Source organism: Oncorhynchus keta, chromosome 28 (genome assembly GCF_023373465.1).
Source record: "Oncorhynchus keta strain PuntledgeMale-10-30-2019 chromosome 28, Oket_V2, whole genome shotgun sequence".
Classification (NCBI taxonomy): domain Eukaryota; kingdom Metazoa; phylum Chordata; class Actinopteri; order Salmoniformes; family Salmonidae; genus Oncorhynchus; species Oncorhynchus keta.
The window spans coordinates 58,613,794-58,629,307 of NC_068448.1; the positions used below are offsets into that span (position 1 = coordinate 58,613,794).

The window sequence follows — 15,514 nt, forward strand, 5'->3', positions numbered from 1 at the left end:
TAACATACAGCTGGCTGGGTTTTTGGTCCATCGGCAAGATAGAACAGCTGCCTCCGGTAAGACTAGGGGTGGAGGTCTGTGTCTATTTGTCAATAACAGCAGGTGCACGAAATCTAATATTAGGGAAGTCTCTAGGATTTGCTTGCCTGAGGTAAAATATCTCATGATAAGCTGTAGACCACACTATTTACCAAGAGACTTTTCATTAATATTTTTCATAGCTGTCTAATTACCACCACAAAACGATGCTGGCACTAAGACCGCACTCAACGAGCTGTATAAGACATAAGCAAACAAGAAAATGCTCATCCAGAGGCGGCGCTCCTAGTGGCCGGGGACTTTAATGCATGGTAACTTAAATCCGTTTTACCTCGTTTCTATCTGCATATTGTATGTGCAGCCAGAGGGGAAAATCCCCCCACCTTTACTCCACACACAGATATGCGAATAAAGCTCTCCCTCACCCTCCATTTTGCAAATCTGACCATAACTCTATTATCCTGATTCTTGCTTACAAGCAAAATCTAAAGCAGGAAGTAACAGTAATTCACTTAATATGGAAGTGGTCAGATGAATCAGATGCTAAGCTACAGGACTGTTTTGCTAGCACAGACTTGAATATGTTCCGGGATTCTTCCGATGGCATTGAGGAGTACACCACATCAATCACCGGCTTCATTAATAAGTGCATCGATGACGTCCTCACCACAGTGACGTATGCACATACCCCAACCAGAAGCCATGTATTAGACGCAACATCCACACTGAGCTGAAGGGTAGAGCTGACGCTTTCAAGGAGCCGGAGTCTAACCCAGACACTTGTAAAAAATCCCGCTATGCCCTCCAACGAACCATCAAACAGGCAAAGCATCAATACAGGACTAAGATTGAATCCTACTACACCGGCTCCGACGCTCTTCGGGTATGGCAGGGCTTGGAAACAATTACGGGCTACAAAGGGAAGCACAGCCGCGAGCTAACCAGTGACACGAGCCTACCAGATTAGCTAAACGACCTCTATGTTCGCTTTGAGGAAAACAAAACTGAAGCATGCATGAAAGCACCAGCTGTTCCGGACGACTGTGTGATCACGCTCTCCGTAGACGATATAAGTAAGACCTTTAAACAGGTCAACATTCACAGGGCCGCAGGGCCAGACAGATTACCAGGAAATGTACTCAGAGCATGCGCTGATCAACTGGCAAGTGTCTACACTGACATTTTCAACCTCTCCCTGACCGAGTCTGTAATACCAACATGTTTCAAGCAGACCACCATAGTCCCTGTGCCCAAGAACACCATGGTAACGTGTCTAAATGATTACCGACCCATAGCACTCACGTCTGTAGCCATGAAGTGCTTTGAAAGGCTGGTCATCATCAACACATCAACACAATTATCCCAGAAACTCTAGACCCAGTCCAATTTGCATACCGCCCCAGCAGATCCACACAAGCAATCTCTGTTCCAATCCACACTGCCCCTTCCCACCTGGACAAAAGGAACACCTAAGTGAGAATGCTACTCATTGACTACAGCTCAGCATGGGCCACCCCCAGGTGGTAAGTGTAAGTAACAACACTTCTGCCACGCTGATCCTCAACACGGGGGCCCATCAGGTTTGCATGCTCAGTCCCCTCCTGTACTCCCTGTTTACCCAGGATTGCATGGCCAAGCACGACTCCAACACCATCATTAAGTTTGCCGACGACAGAACAATGACACAGCCTATAGGGAAGAGGTCAGAGACCTGGCAGTGTGGTGCCAGGATAACAACCTCTCCCTCAATATGATCAAGACAAAGGAGATGATCATGGACTACAGGAAAAAGAGGGCCGAGCATGCCCCCATTCTCATCAGCGGGGCTGTAGTGGAGGAAGTTGAGAGCTTCAAGTTCCTTGGTGTCCACATCACCAACAAACTATCATGGCCCAAACACACCAAGACAGTCGTGAAAAGGGCACAACAAGGCCTATTCCCCCTCAGGAGGCTGAACAGTTTTGGCATGGGTCATCAGATCCATAAAAAGTTCTACAGCTGCACCATCAAGTGCATCCTGACTGGTTCCATCACCGCCTGGTATGGCAACTGCTCAGCCGCCGACCGCAAGGCACTACAAGGGTAGTTACCTCTATCTACATGTACATATGACCTCAATTAACTTGACAAACCTGTGCCTCTGCACATTGACTCTGTACCGGTACCCGCTGTATATAGGCTCCCTACTGTTATTTTATTGTTGCTCTTTAGTTATTTGTTATTTTTGTAAATACTTCCTTCACACTTATTTTTCTTAAAACTGCATTGTTGGTTAAGGGCTTGTAAGTCAGCATTTCACTGTAAGGTCTACCTGTTGTATTTGGCACATGTGACAAATACAATTTTATTTTATTTGAAACCTAACCCTAATTCCTAAATCTAACCCTAAAACTAACCTTAGCTCCTAAACCTGACCTTAAACCTAATTCTAACACTAATTCTAACCTTAACCCTAAACCTCAGAGAAATAGTATTTGACCTTGTGGGGACCAACAAAATCTCCCGAGGTGGTCACATTGTTGTTTGCTTACTATTTTTGTGGGGACTTCTGGTCCCCTCAAGTATAGGTAAACACATCCCCCCACACACACACAAATAGGTCTGACAACATCAGCTGGGATCAACAACTGTCCTGCTGTTACATCAACAACGTCATGCATCATCATCAACAGACTAGAAGGATTATAAACATTACTTGGAACGCTCATCCATCCTTCCCTCCAACTTCCTCCTCACCCCTGATTTGTCTCTTTCTCCCTCTCTCTCTCTCTCTCTCTCTCTCTCTCTCTCTCGAGGCATATCTGGATAAAGAGGCTTAAACACTTCCTCACTTTCTTTCTCTGTCATACACAAACAGTCATACACACACACACACACGCAAACACTCACACACTATAACACACACGCACATTAGTTGTAAAGTGGTTGTAATGACGTCATTCCAACCAGCTTTGCCCACTAGACACACACTTGCAGATCGTGTTTGCAAACAGACACATCTGTCCACCTCCTCTTCTTACCCCAGCCTCTGCAACCCAGTCCATCTGTCTATGTATATAATGCTCATTATACACACGCAGGGTGATTATAATGGTACTAGAATCACTGGGCTGTAAAACCCTCATTTCGTCAATGTCTCAAATTGTGTTTTTTTCAGTCCAGACATCCATTAAGCATGGCTGTGATGTCCAATCACATGTTCAATATAATCCCTCTGTAGAATCTCAATAGATTCTCAGTAGTTCAATCTGTTGTTTGGTGTATGACAGGTCAGTCAGAGGAGTGTGCCACAGTGGTGGGTTCAATTCCCGCAGGGATCATATCCAATGAATGCAACCACTGTTCTGTGGTTTAAGTCACTGTGGAATCAAGTGTTTGCTGTGGCCATATTCCCAGTAGGTATGTACGGTGTGTGTTACAGGCCAGGTGAATGACATTCTTTCTCTCTCTTTGTATACAGTCTGAACAGTATTCCAGTGGGGGATGGGAAGCGGTCCAGTGTGATCAGCACAGGCTCAGAGGGCAGCGGAACACTCAACTGTTCCCCGGGAACCATCGAACATAAGGGCTTCAAGGCCACCTGGAACGAAGAGGTGCACCAGAACAGAGAGAAATGGAAGACCCAGGCTGCTAAAGGTACACTGGGGCTAGGGCCCCTCAACCCCTCACAGGGAAGGGTCTGGCAGGGTTGGTGGGTTGGGGGAGTAGGTTATGAGACAGAATGAGGAGGATGAGAAGTGGAAGACATAGGAGGCAAAAGGTACAGAAGAGCCCCAGGCAGGGGAGGGCTTGTCAGGGTGGGTTTGGTCCTGGAACAAAGAGGTGCACCAGAACGGAGAGAAATGGAGACCCAGGAGGCTAATGGTAAAGCAAAACAAAAAAATAGGTGGGTTATGGGAATGATCAGTCCAAGAAGATCCAAGCAGCTAAAATATACATTAGACACCCTATGCAGGATAGGGCTTGGTTGGGGGTTCAGTGGGTTAGGGAGTAGGTGGAGTAGGGCTCTTTCACACATCCAAAATATGTTTTTGTTCTGACAGATCTGGAGGAGAAAACCAAAAGGGAAGCAGAGGAGAAGGCTTCGCAGGAGGAGACAGAGCCTGGAACGACAGAAGAGAAGGAAGAAAAGAAAGAGGGAGATGAGGAAGGTACACAAGCAGAGGGAGAGAAAAAGGAAGTGGTGGAGGAAGTGCCCAAAGAGGAGGAAGGGAATAAGGACCCAGGGGGGGCCGTCGGGACCACAACAACATCAGGATCGGGACCGGGGCTGAATCACTTGGACCCCAAGGAGCCTGAAACAAGCAGCACCAGCACAGAGAAAAACCAGCAAGTGCAAAACGGTACGTTTTAGTTTACAGTCAGTTACAGGCTCCTACAGATATGCTCTCCATTTATAATACTTGGTTTAAAGAAGTTGTGAACAGCATCTACTTAAAGTGCCAAGTAGTGATTAGAATATGGTGGACTGTAAGTTTGAGTCAGTTTGTCTGGTGGTCTTCTTGGTGCTCTCAAACTGTTGTTGCTATTGCTTCAGAAATGGTAGTGGAAGATTATGTCTTTGCTGAATCCTTGGCTGCTCTCCTGATTATTTTGTTGTAAAAGAGTGCCCTCTGCTGGTCAACTATGCATGTCAAATTATTTTGAAATTGCATTTTGAAACTGTTATCATATCCTCAGTGGTGTCAACATTCGTGACTACTATGAACATGTCACTTCCTTATTCTCTTCAATAAGTCTGTATTTTATATACTCGGTGACTATTTTGTTTAATCAGTGTTGTCTGTCTGGGGGATGTGTGAGGCATCTAGTGGACAGTGGTCTCTGGCTTGGTTTGTGCTGGGGCATTGTGATGGTTGATGACAGTGTTTTATTTGACTCCAGGGGAAGTCCCAGAGGACCTAGACTCACCTGACACTGACTCTGGCTCAGATGATGACAGTGAGAAAAACACCTCTGACGGTAAAACAGCATTTTCTTTCCCCTCAGGGCGAACCTTAGCTACGTTTCCACAATCAAATACACGTCTCCTCTTTTTAAAGCGAAGAGTAGAAAACAAGCAGTTTTGGGGTTATGACAATTCGAGTTTCTATCCAGAATAAAAAATGATTTGACTAAGGCGATGATGTGACAGCAACAGGACTGTGACTGACTCTCCTGTGGAAACATGTCTAATGTCACTCACACGCTCACTCACCCCTGCCATCCTACACCACCTCCTCCCTCTCAAAGGCCACCTCTTTCTATCCTTGATTTCTTTTATCCCTTCCCCTGAGTCTGTCCTTCGCGTTACTATGGTGACCGTGTGTTCAATGATCATTATCTACAGTCTTGTTCCAGCCTGACAGGGACTTTGTCATTGTCCCTCTATACATAACATGTTCTTTTGTTATCAGACTTATCTCTGAAACTCAAAGCGATTCTTCCCAGCAAACACAATCGCTCTCATTTAGCTGTTAACACCCTTTGACAACTGACTCTCAAAACCATCACCCCCAACCTCAGTTACGAAAGTGACCATGTACAATTTTTGGGGTCATAACGTACCTACAGCTTTCCTGTCGTTTCGACAGACCTCCAAGAGCGTAGACGTTGCTGACGCCTGACAGATTTTATTACACCTTGATAGGTATTTAAGTATCAGCTAACCACATCATATGTTATAGCAATTTGCCAGTCGATGTCAATGCCGATAACGTGGCACGTAACCATTGGTTGTTGCATCAGCCTCGCCTTAGCTGTGGATCACAGCCTATATTGCCATTAACCCCTCCCCCTTCCCAGCATGCCATGCAGCGGTCCAGGAGACCAGGAAGTTGGAGCAGGAAGTTTTAAGTGTGCCATATGTCCTCTTCCCCTCCCACAGATACAGAAGAGGAGGATTCTGACGACAGTAACCATGACAGTTTACCTGCGTCTCTAGCGGCTGCAGCAGTGGTGGCTGCTCCTACGTCCAATCCAAACTAACTGCCCATTCAGTTCCCCAACAAAGACTTAATTTACCAGGGGACACCTCTCTCTCTCTCTGTCTAATGTTCCAGATTGCCCTCTGCTGGATGTGTACTGCTTTTATTTTGGTGTATTTTTTTTTTTCAACACTACACTCTTAGAAAAAAAGGTGCTATTCAGATCCTAAAAGGGTTCTTCGGCTGTCCCCATAGGAGAACCCTTTAATAACCCTTTGTGATTCCAGGTGGAATGCTTTTGGTTCCAGGTAAAACCCCTTTCCACAGAGGGATCTAGATGGAGCCCAAAATGGTTCTACCTGGAACCAAAAAGGCTTCTTCTATCTATGGGGACAGCTGAAGAACCATTTAGGAACCCTTTTTTCTAAGAGTGTAGTTCCACTTGTGTCTGTCTCTGGTGGAATCCTTCTTTTCCGTCCACTTTTTTCTCCCAAATCAAAGTTGAACTTGCGGGTCCATGTGTTACCATGGTAAATGTGCTGGATTCATATTAGCACAAACATTGCGACCTTTGCCATTTCCTGAGCCATGATGGACCTATTGGCTCTTTCTTCCAACTGGAGAGGGGCAAGCACATGCACAGGCTGGTACATGAGAGGGTAAGGCTAAAGGACAGGACAGTGCTGCCCTGCGTTGCCCTGGCCTCCACACTAGCTAGGCCCTCCCAGATGAGCTTTTAGTTTGCTCTGTGTATCTTTCTCTGCTCCTACTCATCACAGCAAAGTTCTGGGGGATGGAAGATTGGCCTGGTTTGCATTTGGACCTTCAGACCTTCTCTGTGTTTGTACAGGATGTGCATCTGTGTGTGTCGAGCAAAATGTAAACAACAGCGAATTTAAGAAGGGTGTTGAAAGATTGGTGACATAGAACTGTTTTTATTATTTCCACCAGTGTAATTAATTTTTATTTAACTAGGCAAGTCAGTTAAGAACAAATTCTTATTTTCAATGACAGCCTAGGAACAGTGGGTTAACTGCCTGTTCAGCAGCAGAATGACAGACCTTGTCAGCTTGGGGATTTGAACTTGCAACCTTTCAGTTACTAGTCCAATGCTCTAACCACTAGGCTACCCTGCCGCCCCAATGAGTAATGTACATGAGTAAAGTACAACGACATTTGTCTTGTTTATATTGCATACATAAAATATATAAGATAAACGATTGTTAGATTTGTTTCGCTTTTCCATTTAATTTTGCAACTAGAATGCACTTTCTAACTAGCACAGGTCACATAAAGTGAAATGAAGTCATGGTTACCCGTTAACATACAATCTAAATATGAAATCTGAAACGTATTGGCTTCATCATTGAAACGTCTTCTTAGAGAGAAATAACACATATTTAGTGATACTAAGAAACAATATTGTGTACGGTAATGTATATAAATATAATGATGTATTGTGTTGATCTATGATTCTCTAGCATTAGAATTCCCATATGTTTATTGTAAAAACTAAAGAAAAAAGTAACTATGTCCAGAGAACCATGATTGATTCATAAGTTGTCTCTAAATAGTATGTCATGTTATTCTTTTTTACAATGTACTGTAGGTGATTCATGTTTTCCACAGTGCAGGTTTGATTGATTTCCAACCATCAGAACGTTATTGTGATGACATCGTTCGACTGTTATTAAGCCAGGCACAACAACCATATTCATTTTACGGGGCGGGGGAAATCAACCGTTTATAACATGTTACAATGCCAAAATATACTGCATATGTGTGCTTAGGTTTCGTTGCTTACTTTTCTCTCTAGTACGTGGCATTTCTAGCTAAGGGAGTGTCCTGGTTGCCAGAGTATAATATGTATTTATTGTACATAACATTTCTATGTTATTTATGAATTATTGTGTATAGTTATCATTTTGAATGTCTTAATGTGGTCGACAGAGGGAAGTAATGTTTCTAAGACTTCTGATGTACAGTGTCTCTGCTGAATCTCTGCTCCCCAATGACATGGATGAGTGGGTTAATGTTTCATTATTTCGAAGTAGTGTGAATTTGTCATTATGAGTTGGTTATTTGCGCTTTGCACTTCAACTCCAAGACTTCTTCTGACTTTACTTTAAGACACTGCAGCTCAACACAATATCCTCATATCCTCAAGTCTTTCTTTATCAAATGCATTGGTGCATACAACGCATGAGAGTTTCCCAGCATGTGGATAAGAATTGGGTTGAGAGAGTCAGTTAATTCCCACTCAACGTTCAACTGTGATGTGAAAACTTTGTTGAAACAAACGTGGAATCCGATTGATCCATCTTGATTTACCAATACATACGTTTTCTACAAATCATTCACAGCATGTAAATAGAATTTCATTTTTTTTGTGTTAATAAATTCATTTAGCATTAACAGAATTATTATATCTCAAAAACAAAGTAAAACACAGAAAACGAAACAAACAGAACAAACTCTAGGTTACTACACATAATGAAATGTAGAAAGTAAAGAATCAAAATATTTAATGTTGTGTTCAAGAAGCAGACTTATAGTACATGTACAGTATTGACTGGGTCATCTTTGGGGTTTTCCAAAATGGCCTCCAGGTTCACTGTGTAGAAATTCCTGTTGCCTTGACCAAAGATAGAAAAACAACAGATATTATAGATATGCTAGAGTTCAAATGAAACTCAATCTACAAAAGGGTAAATACTTCTGTTTTAAGCTCCTCAAAATGATTTATTTTGCTCCAGAAGGAAGAATCTTTGCCTTAAAATAGATATGTCTTCACTACTCACTTCAGTGTTGCCCTGTAGAACAGTCTATATGTCTCAATCTAGCTAGCTTGCAAGCTTTTGTGACATCTTTCAGCACAAGATCTTGTCAGTGTTGAGTGATTGTAAATACTCTGTGGCAGCTATCCCTTTCCATGATTTCTCCATGTTGTTTCTTGTGATACAAAGGGATAGGGTCTGTGTTACCTTTTTTTTTTTTTTTTTTACCATTACATATATTTGTATCTGACCGCTACCCTGTGGTACTAGTTCTGTCATTCAAAATCGTACTTAGTCATGCCTGTTATCTGGACTGTGGAACAATGTCATAGTGAAGAATCCCTGGAGAACGTAAAAACATGCACAGACCCATTTTTATGGCCCCATTCTCACGCCTTCGTTTACTATTTTATGACATGCAATCTTTGTGAATTTGCTCCCTTTACTTCAACTCAAAACCAGCAATCTCATGCCTTCCTGAAACAGCGTCATATATTGTCAGATATTTACATTTTGATCGGTCAACATACTGTGTGTGAAGGGTTTAAATGGACATGTGTAAATGAGGATAAGCTGATAGGTGAGTATAGAATCTATAGATCATAGTTTTTTGTGAATTGGTGTGTGAGTGGGTATATGAAGTGCAGTATGCTTCTATGTTCAATTGCTAGGGGTTAGTATAGGTTGATATCGAAGTATGACGTTATTGATAACAACCTATTGCCAGTACAGTAAATTTGAGGCACACAGTTTAGTAATGCCAGTATAGTAATTTCTGTGACCCCCACTTTCTCTATGACCAACTCATCAGCAAACCCTGGGATGAAATCACTACAGACGAAACCATGTTCATCTTGTGTTTGTTTTTTTCCCGACATATATCCCCCTTATTTCAGTTTTTTTTACTGTGCCGTGAAATACTATTTGCCCTGTCTGATTTTTTGCAGTATTGCACATTTTCACAATGAATTTGGTCAGATCTTTTTGTGGGTTGTAGTCACAGGAGGTTGGTGACACCTCAATTGGGGAGGACGGTCTCGTGGTAATGGCTGGAGCTGAATAAGTTGAATTGTATCAAATACATTAAACATGTGTTTGATTCCGTTCCTTTTGCTCCGTTCTAGCCATTATTATGAGCCGTCCTACCCTCACCAGCCTCCACTGGTTGTAGTGGTATATAGAGGGAGTCTGGGAGAAAAAAATGAGGTAACCAAACATGCACTCTTCAGGTGTGAAAAAGTTATTGCCGCCCCCCAGTTAATTTCACCCAATTAAAGGGATAATTACAGTCAGCTGTTTGAGTCCTTCGGTTAACAACCAGCCCTGATTTGGTCCAGCACTGCCTAATATAACTGACTAAATTTTTGTTCCTTACCATCAGATTGAATTTGTCAGAGCACAGGTTTTAGAGGCACATCATGCCACGATCAAAACAAATTCCTGAAGACCTCCAGAAAAACCTTGTTGATGCTTATCAGACTGGAAAGGGTTACAAAGCCATTTCTCAGGCTCTGGGGCTCCACCGAACCACAATCAGAGCCATATTGTCCAACAGGACAATGTTTGGGACAGTCGTGAATTTCCCAGGAGTGGCTGTCCTGCCAAAATCTCTCCAAAGAACTCTAGAAAAACATCCAGGGATATCTAGGTCTCTCTCGCCTCGGCTAAGGTCAGTGTTTGTGATTCCACCATCAGAAATACACTGGGCAAAAATGGGATTCATGGCAGAGTAGCAAGGTGGAAACCATTGCTCACTAAGAAGAACATGAATGCTCATCTCAAGTTTGCGAAAAAAATCGCCTGGATGATCCTCAAGAGTTCTGGAACAATGTTCTATGAACAGATGAGTCAAAGGTAGAACTTTTTGGCTGACATGGGCCCTGTTATGTCTGGCGAAAATCAAACACAGCATTCCACATTAAGAACCTCATACCAACGGTCAAGCATGGGTGGTAGTGTGATGCTTTGGGGATGCTTTGCTACATCATGACTTGGATGCATTGCCATTATTGAAGGAACCATTAATTCTGTTATATTTATTTTATATTTTTCTACCCCTTTTTTCTCCCCAACTTTGTGGTTTCCAATTGGTAGTTACTGTCTTGTCCCATCGCTGCAACTCCCGTATGGACTCGGGAGAGGCGAAGGTCGAGAGCCGTGTGTCCTCTGAAACACGACCCTGCCAAGCCGCCCTGCTTCTTGACACAACGCCCGCTTAACCCAGAAACCAGCCGCACCAATGAGTTGGAGGACACACCGTATACTTGGGGACCGTGTCAGCGTGCATTGTGCCCAGCCCGCCACAGGAGTCGCTAGTGCGCGATGGGACAAGAACATCCCTGCCGGCCAAACTGTGGCAGGACCTGAAATTAGCAGATTATGCTTGAAAACCCACAAATGACACTGAGTTGAAGCCGTTCTGCATGGAGGAGTGGGACGAAATTCCTCCACTCACTGTGGGAGACTAATTGATAACTACAGAAAACGTTTGGTTGCAGTTATTGTAGATAAAGGTGGCATGACCAGTTATTGAGTATAAGGGGGCAATTACTGTTTCGCACGGGGGCATTGGGTGTTGAAACGTTCTTTAATAAATAAATATTTCTAAATGGTTTATTATTTGTTCACTCATGTTCTCTTTTATATAATATTAGGTTTTGGTTGAAGATCTGATAACTTTCAGTGTAAAAAATACGCAAAAATACAGAAAATCTGACGAGGAAAATACTTTTTCACAGCACTTACTTTATGTATTTGAAGCCATAACGATGTTTTTTTCTGTGAGTATTGCTTAAAGGGGTTTCATTTGGTAATCATCAAACCGGTTGTCCTCATGTTTTTTCCCACTTTTTTTGTCTTATTTGGTTTGAATTGAAGATTTTATTGATCACACACCAAGAACAAACTGTGCAGCAGGCCATGTGGTGGTGTTTGTTCCAACGCTACGTTAGTGCGCTGTTGTGACAATAAATCTGAACTCAAAGGGCTCAGATCACGACTCAGTGTCTTCATTGTGTCCAGTTTAAAACTTTTTGTAAAACCTATTATGTAGTAAGCACACAAGATGTTTGTATTGTCAGTACTGTATGTGTGAGGTCTAACACCAGACTACCTATAACAGAATAACCCATAAAAGTACCCTACAATGGTTTACAAAATAATAGAATAAACAATAGATAGCACCACATCAGATCTGGGTTCAAATACATTTGTATTTCGTTATTTGTTATTTAACAAATTGTTTGCTGTGTTTTTTTAGTATTTTCAAATAATGTGGACTGAATCAACTGCTTATATTGGAAATATTTGAAAGTATTTTCAAATAATTTCCTATAAATAGCCTCCTATTTGAAAGTATTTTCAATTACTTATTTCAAATACTATTTTCAAATGTCTGGATTTGAAAATAGGAGTGTATTTGAGTCAGTGTTTTTAAGTATTTTCAAATACTTTCCAGGTGTATTTCCAAATACATTCCAGTATTCAACTACTTGTCTTTCAAAAAATAATACTTGAAAGTAATTGAAATACCTTAAATAGTATTTTAACCCAGGTTTGCACCACATACACATATACTGTATCTGCATATGAGGATAGAGATGTGACCATGTATAATAAATAACTAAATAAATAAACAAAATAAAAACCTTGACAATGGTTTTTCCCTGACAACTGACATGGTGACCTTTTCTCTTGCAGACTTGTCAGGCTCGGAGGGCTATGACCTGATTCGCTACTACAAGAGACCCAGCTACTGTGCCAACTCTCACCTGGCACTACCCTCCAGAGAGAAAGAGAGGGAGAGAACCGAGGGCAGGCCCATCGACCCCAGGAGCAGAGTCAGGAAGCTTCAAAGCATCTCCCTGCGCTGGAGTAAGTGACATCACAGGAAGTAACCTCACAGGAAGAGACCTCACAGGAAGCGACCTCACGGGAAATGACATCTGTAGATGTTGCAACCCACGTTGTTCTCACTTAAACTTAGGCAAAGCTGTACCTAGACAATAGATTATTCAATTATGATTTTATATATAGTAGTTAAAGAGGAACTGACAGTGTTATAGACCCATTCAATCTTGTTAAAATATGTTTATCTACACCCCCCCTGGAAGACGTTTTCATGTTTGGGAATGACGTTGAGTCAGGTATTTGTGAAAATTTGGGCAATTAATAGACTCCCCTGTAAATAAAAAAGAATAAAAACGTGTCAGTCTTGTCCAGGCCCAGACTCTACACAGACCTGTGAACCATAACCAATCTGAGCTACAGTCGGCCTATATGCAAATAAGCCATTGCCATATGAGGGGATTCGGTTAATGCCACGGGCATGCCCCGCCCCCCTGGGTGAACCGGGTTAGCATTGATTGCAATCTATTTGGAACCGGGCTGCCTCCCGGGCATGAGCCATGTGAAAACAAAAGTGACATAGGTTACCTAGAGTCGTGGCCCGCACAAAAATCGAATTAGCATAATAAAACAATCCCCGTCGGAATCTGTCTGTTTAAGTTAGATAAATCATTTTTTTAGCATGGGTGCAGCTCAATCCACCACATCCACTGATGTTGGCCTTCTGCTACTGCGGTGGAGGGTGGCAGAGCTACAGTAGTGTTTATCAGACCAGGAGACATCCCGGAAATCTGTCTTTTCACGGAAACGTCTGCAGAGTACAAACGGTTTAGGCTAGAAACGAATGTACACCACTATGGAAAGCTGAGACACTCACGAAAAATGATGGTGCTCACTGGGCAAAAACTTGCTGAATCAACGTTGTTTCCATGTTATTTCAGCAACAAAAACGCAATGTGTTGACGTTGAATCAATGTGGAAGACTGATTGGATTTGGAAAAAAAGTAAATCAACGTAAGGAAATGATGGCTTTTTTTACACCCAACTTTGAACCTAAATCCAACGACATGGTGAAATTCTTTGTTGATTTCACATTGAATTAAGGTTATTTGTAAAATCAAAACTAGACCTGTGTTCTCTGTTTTGCTCTAAGACCCCCACAAGCTTCACGGGACTTCTCTGAAGTTGGTACCACAATGTGCCAACTTCTGTCTGTAGTGTCTGAACTGTTTGGGCTACCCCACGATTGAAAGCTAAGACTATCGCAAACACGTACAAGCCTCACAAGACACGACTTAAGGGAACCCAGTTCAGAGCCAAAAAAATGAATGGAAGTCAATAGGGCATTTCCACATGAAAAAAATGAATCCTGAGCTTTCTTATATCTCTCAGATATAAGACAGACTCTTCAAAACATATTTCCTTTTCATTTATCTGTCAATGCGTCTCTATAGGCTAATAGCAATAAGGACCAGGGCTGCTACAAAACATGTGGTGAGCTGGCATTTGCCCAGCACTTTTAAATCAGGTAGGGCAGCGCCCCACCACTTTTCATTTAATTTAATATTGACAAATAGGCACAAAGTTCTGTTTTTGTTGTTGTTTTTTACAGATTTTTGCTTCATGGTTTGTCTTCTCGTGCACAATTTGTCCTTCACATCGGAGTGCTGCGTGCCTGTCTTGACCAATCAGATTCAAGAAAATTGCAAGGTCGTGCGGGCCAGGCACAATGCACAAAGCTTAAGGCACTCTCCACTTTCCTCCGGTATTTATTTAGCAAAGGGGATAACGCATCACTCCAGTCAGACACAAGCAAAAACTCTTTACAAAAATGTTGTAGCTGCCTACACCTAAACATTAGCGATCTGACATGCTGTGTTGCATGCATGCTGTGTTGCAGTCTGATCAAATGTAGGCTACTAACAACACCAACTGCATACCGTCTACTATGCCCTGTCCCTCTGACCAGGGTAAACTATGTGGGAATATTTTCTATTTATAGCTAATTTGTTTGTGTTACAGAAAAATGTTAATGAGATCAAATTTGGTAAATATTCAAACTTGGGCTGACTAGGCTACCTGGACTTTTTCCCCAAAGAAATATTAACTGGAATAAATCAATAAACATAATAGCTGACATAGACTGTGAGTAACTTTTTTTATTGGGCCTATAATTGAATAGTGCAAGCCTACGCAATGCAAATCTGAATAAAGCGTCTGAATAAAGCAAGCAGCCCTGTGAGTTCTATTGTCCAATTATGTTGCTGTCTCTGTGTCTGTATCAGTGACGGCTGGTGGGAGGAGCTAGAGGAGGACGGGCTCATTGTAATAGCGGGAACGGAATCAATGGAATGGTATCTAACACATCAACCACATGGAAACCACGTTTGACTTCGTTCCATTTATTCCATTCCAGCCATTGCAATGAGCCTGTCATCCGGTAGCTCCTCCCACCAGCCCTTTACTGGTCTGTATGGAAGAAACCCCCCCCGTTAGTCTAGCTTTAAAGCAGGGGTGTCAAAGTCAAATGGACGGAGGGCCAAATAAAAAAATTTAGCTACAAGCCGAGGGCCGGACTGTTCGAATGTTCATTGAAAAATTTTTAAATGACGCATATAGTCTAGTGAACCTAATTGAACCTACTGAAAACCTAACAAATATATTCCAATATGATCAGATAAATAAAGCAATATTTTCTTATGGCTCTGTCAGTAATCTTTAATTTTCAACAGACACAAAAGACAAATTTCCTTTATATAAAAATCCCCATAACATGAACATTAAATGAAAGAAACCGGTATTCAAGGCACCATCAGTAGCCTATATTTTCTATTTTAGCAAAAGTGGGCTAAATTTACTTCAAAGAAAAAAACAATAATAGCAATTTTCTATCATCCACTCAACTGAAATATTTTTAAAATATAATTGGATTGAAATACAATAAAA

General features: G+C 42.0%; 1 protein-coding gene across 9 annotated transcripts in view; it reads left to right on the forward strand.

Moving 5' to 3' along the window:
* Positions 1 to 14,801, forward strand: part of pde1ca (phosphodiesterase 1C, calmodulin-dependent a) — a 185,245-nt gene extending 170,444 nt beyond the window's left edge. For 7 of the 9 annotated variants that reach the window (XM_052483324.1, XM_052483325.1, XM_052483328.1 and 4 more), the window contains 4 exons: positions 3,500 to 3,675; positions 4,083 to 4,382; positions 4,924 to 5,001; positions 12,422 to 14,801. In XM_052483324.1, the coding sequence (XP_052339284.1) occupies positions 3,500 to 3,675; positions 4,083 to 4,382; positions 4,924 to 5,001; positions 12,422 to 12,603 (736 nt within the window). In that variant the 3' untranslated portion in view covers positions 12,604 to 14,801. Of the gene's footprint in view, positions 1 to 3,499; positions 3,676 to 4,082; positions 4,383 to 4,923; positions 5,002 to 5,905; positions 11,715 to 12,421 lie in introns of those variants that run through there. The other 2 variants (XM_052483327.1, XM_052483326.1) reach the window with 2 other exon arrangements.
* Positions 14,802 to 15,514: the final 713 nt, after the last annotated feature.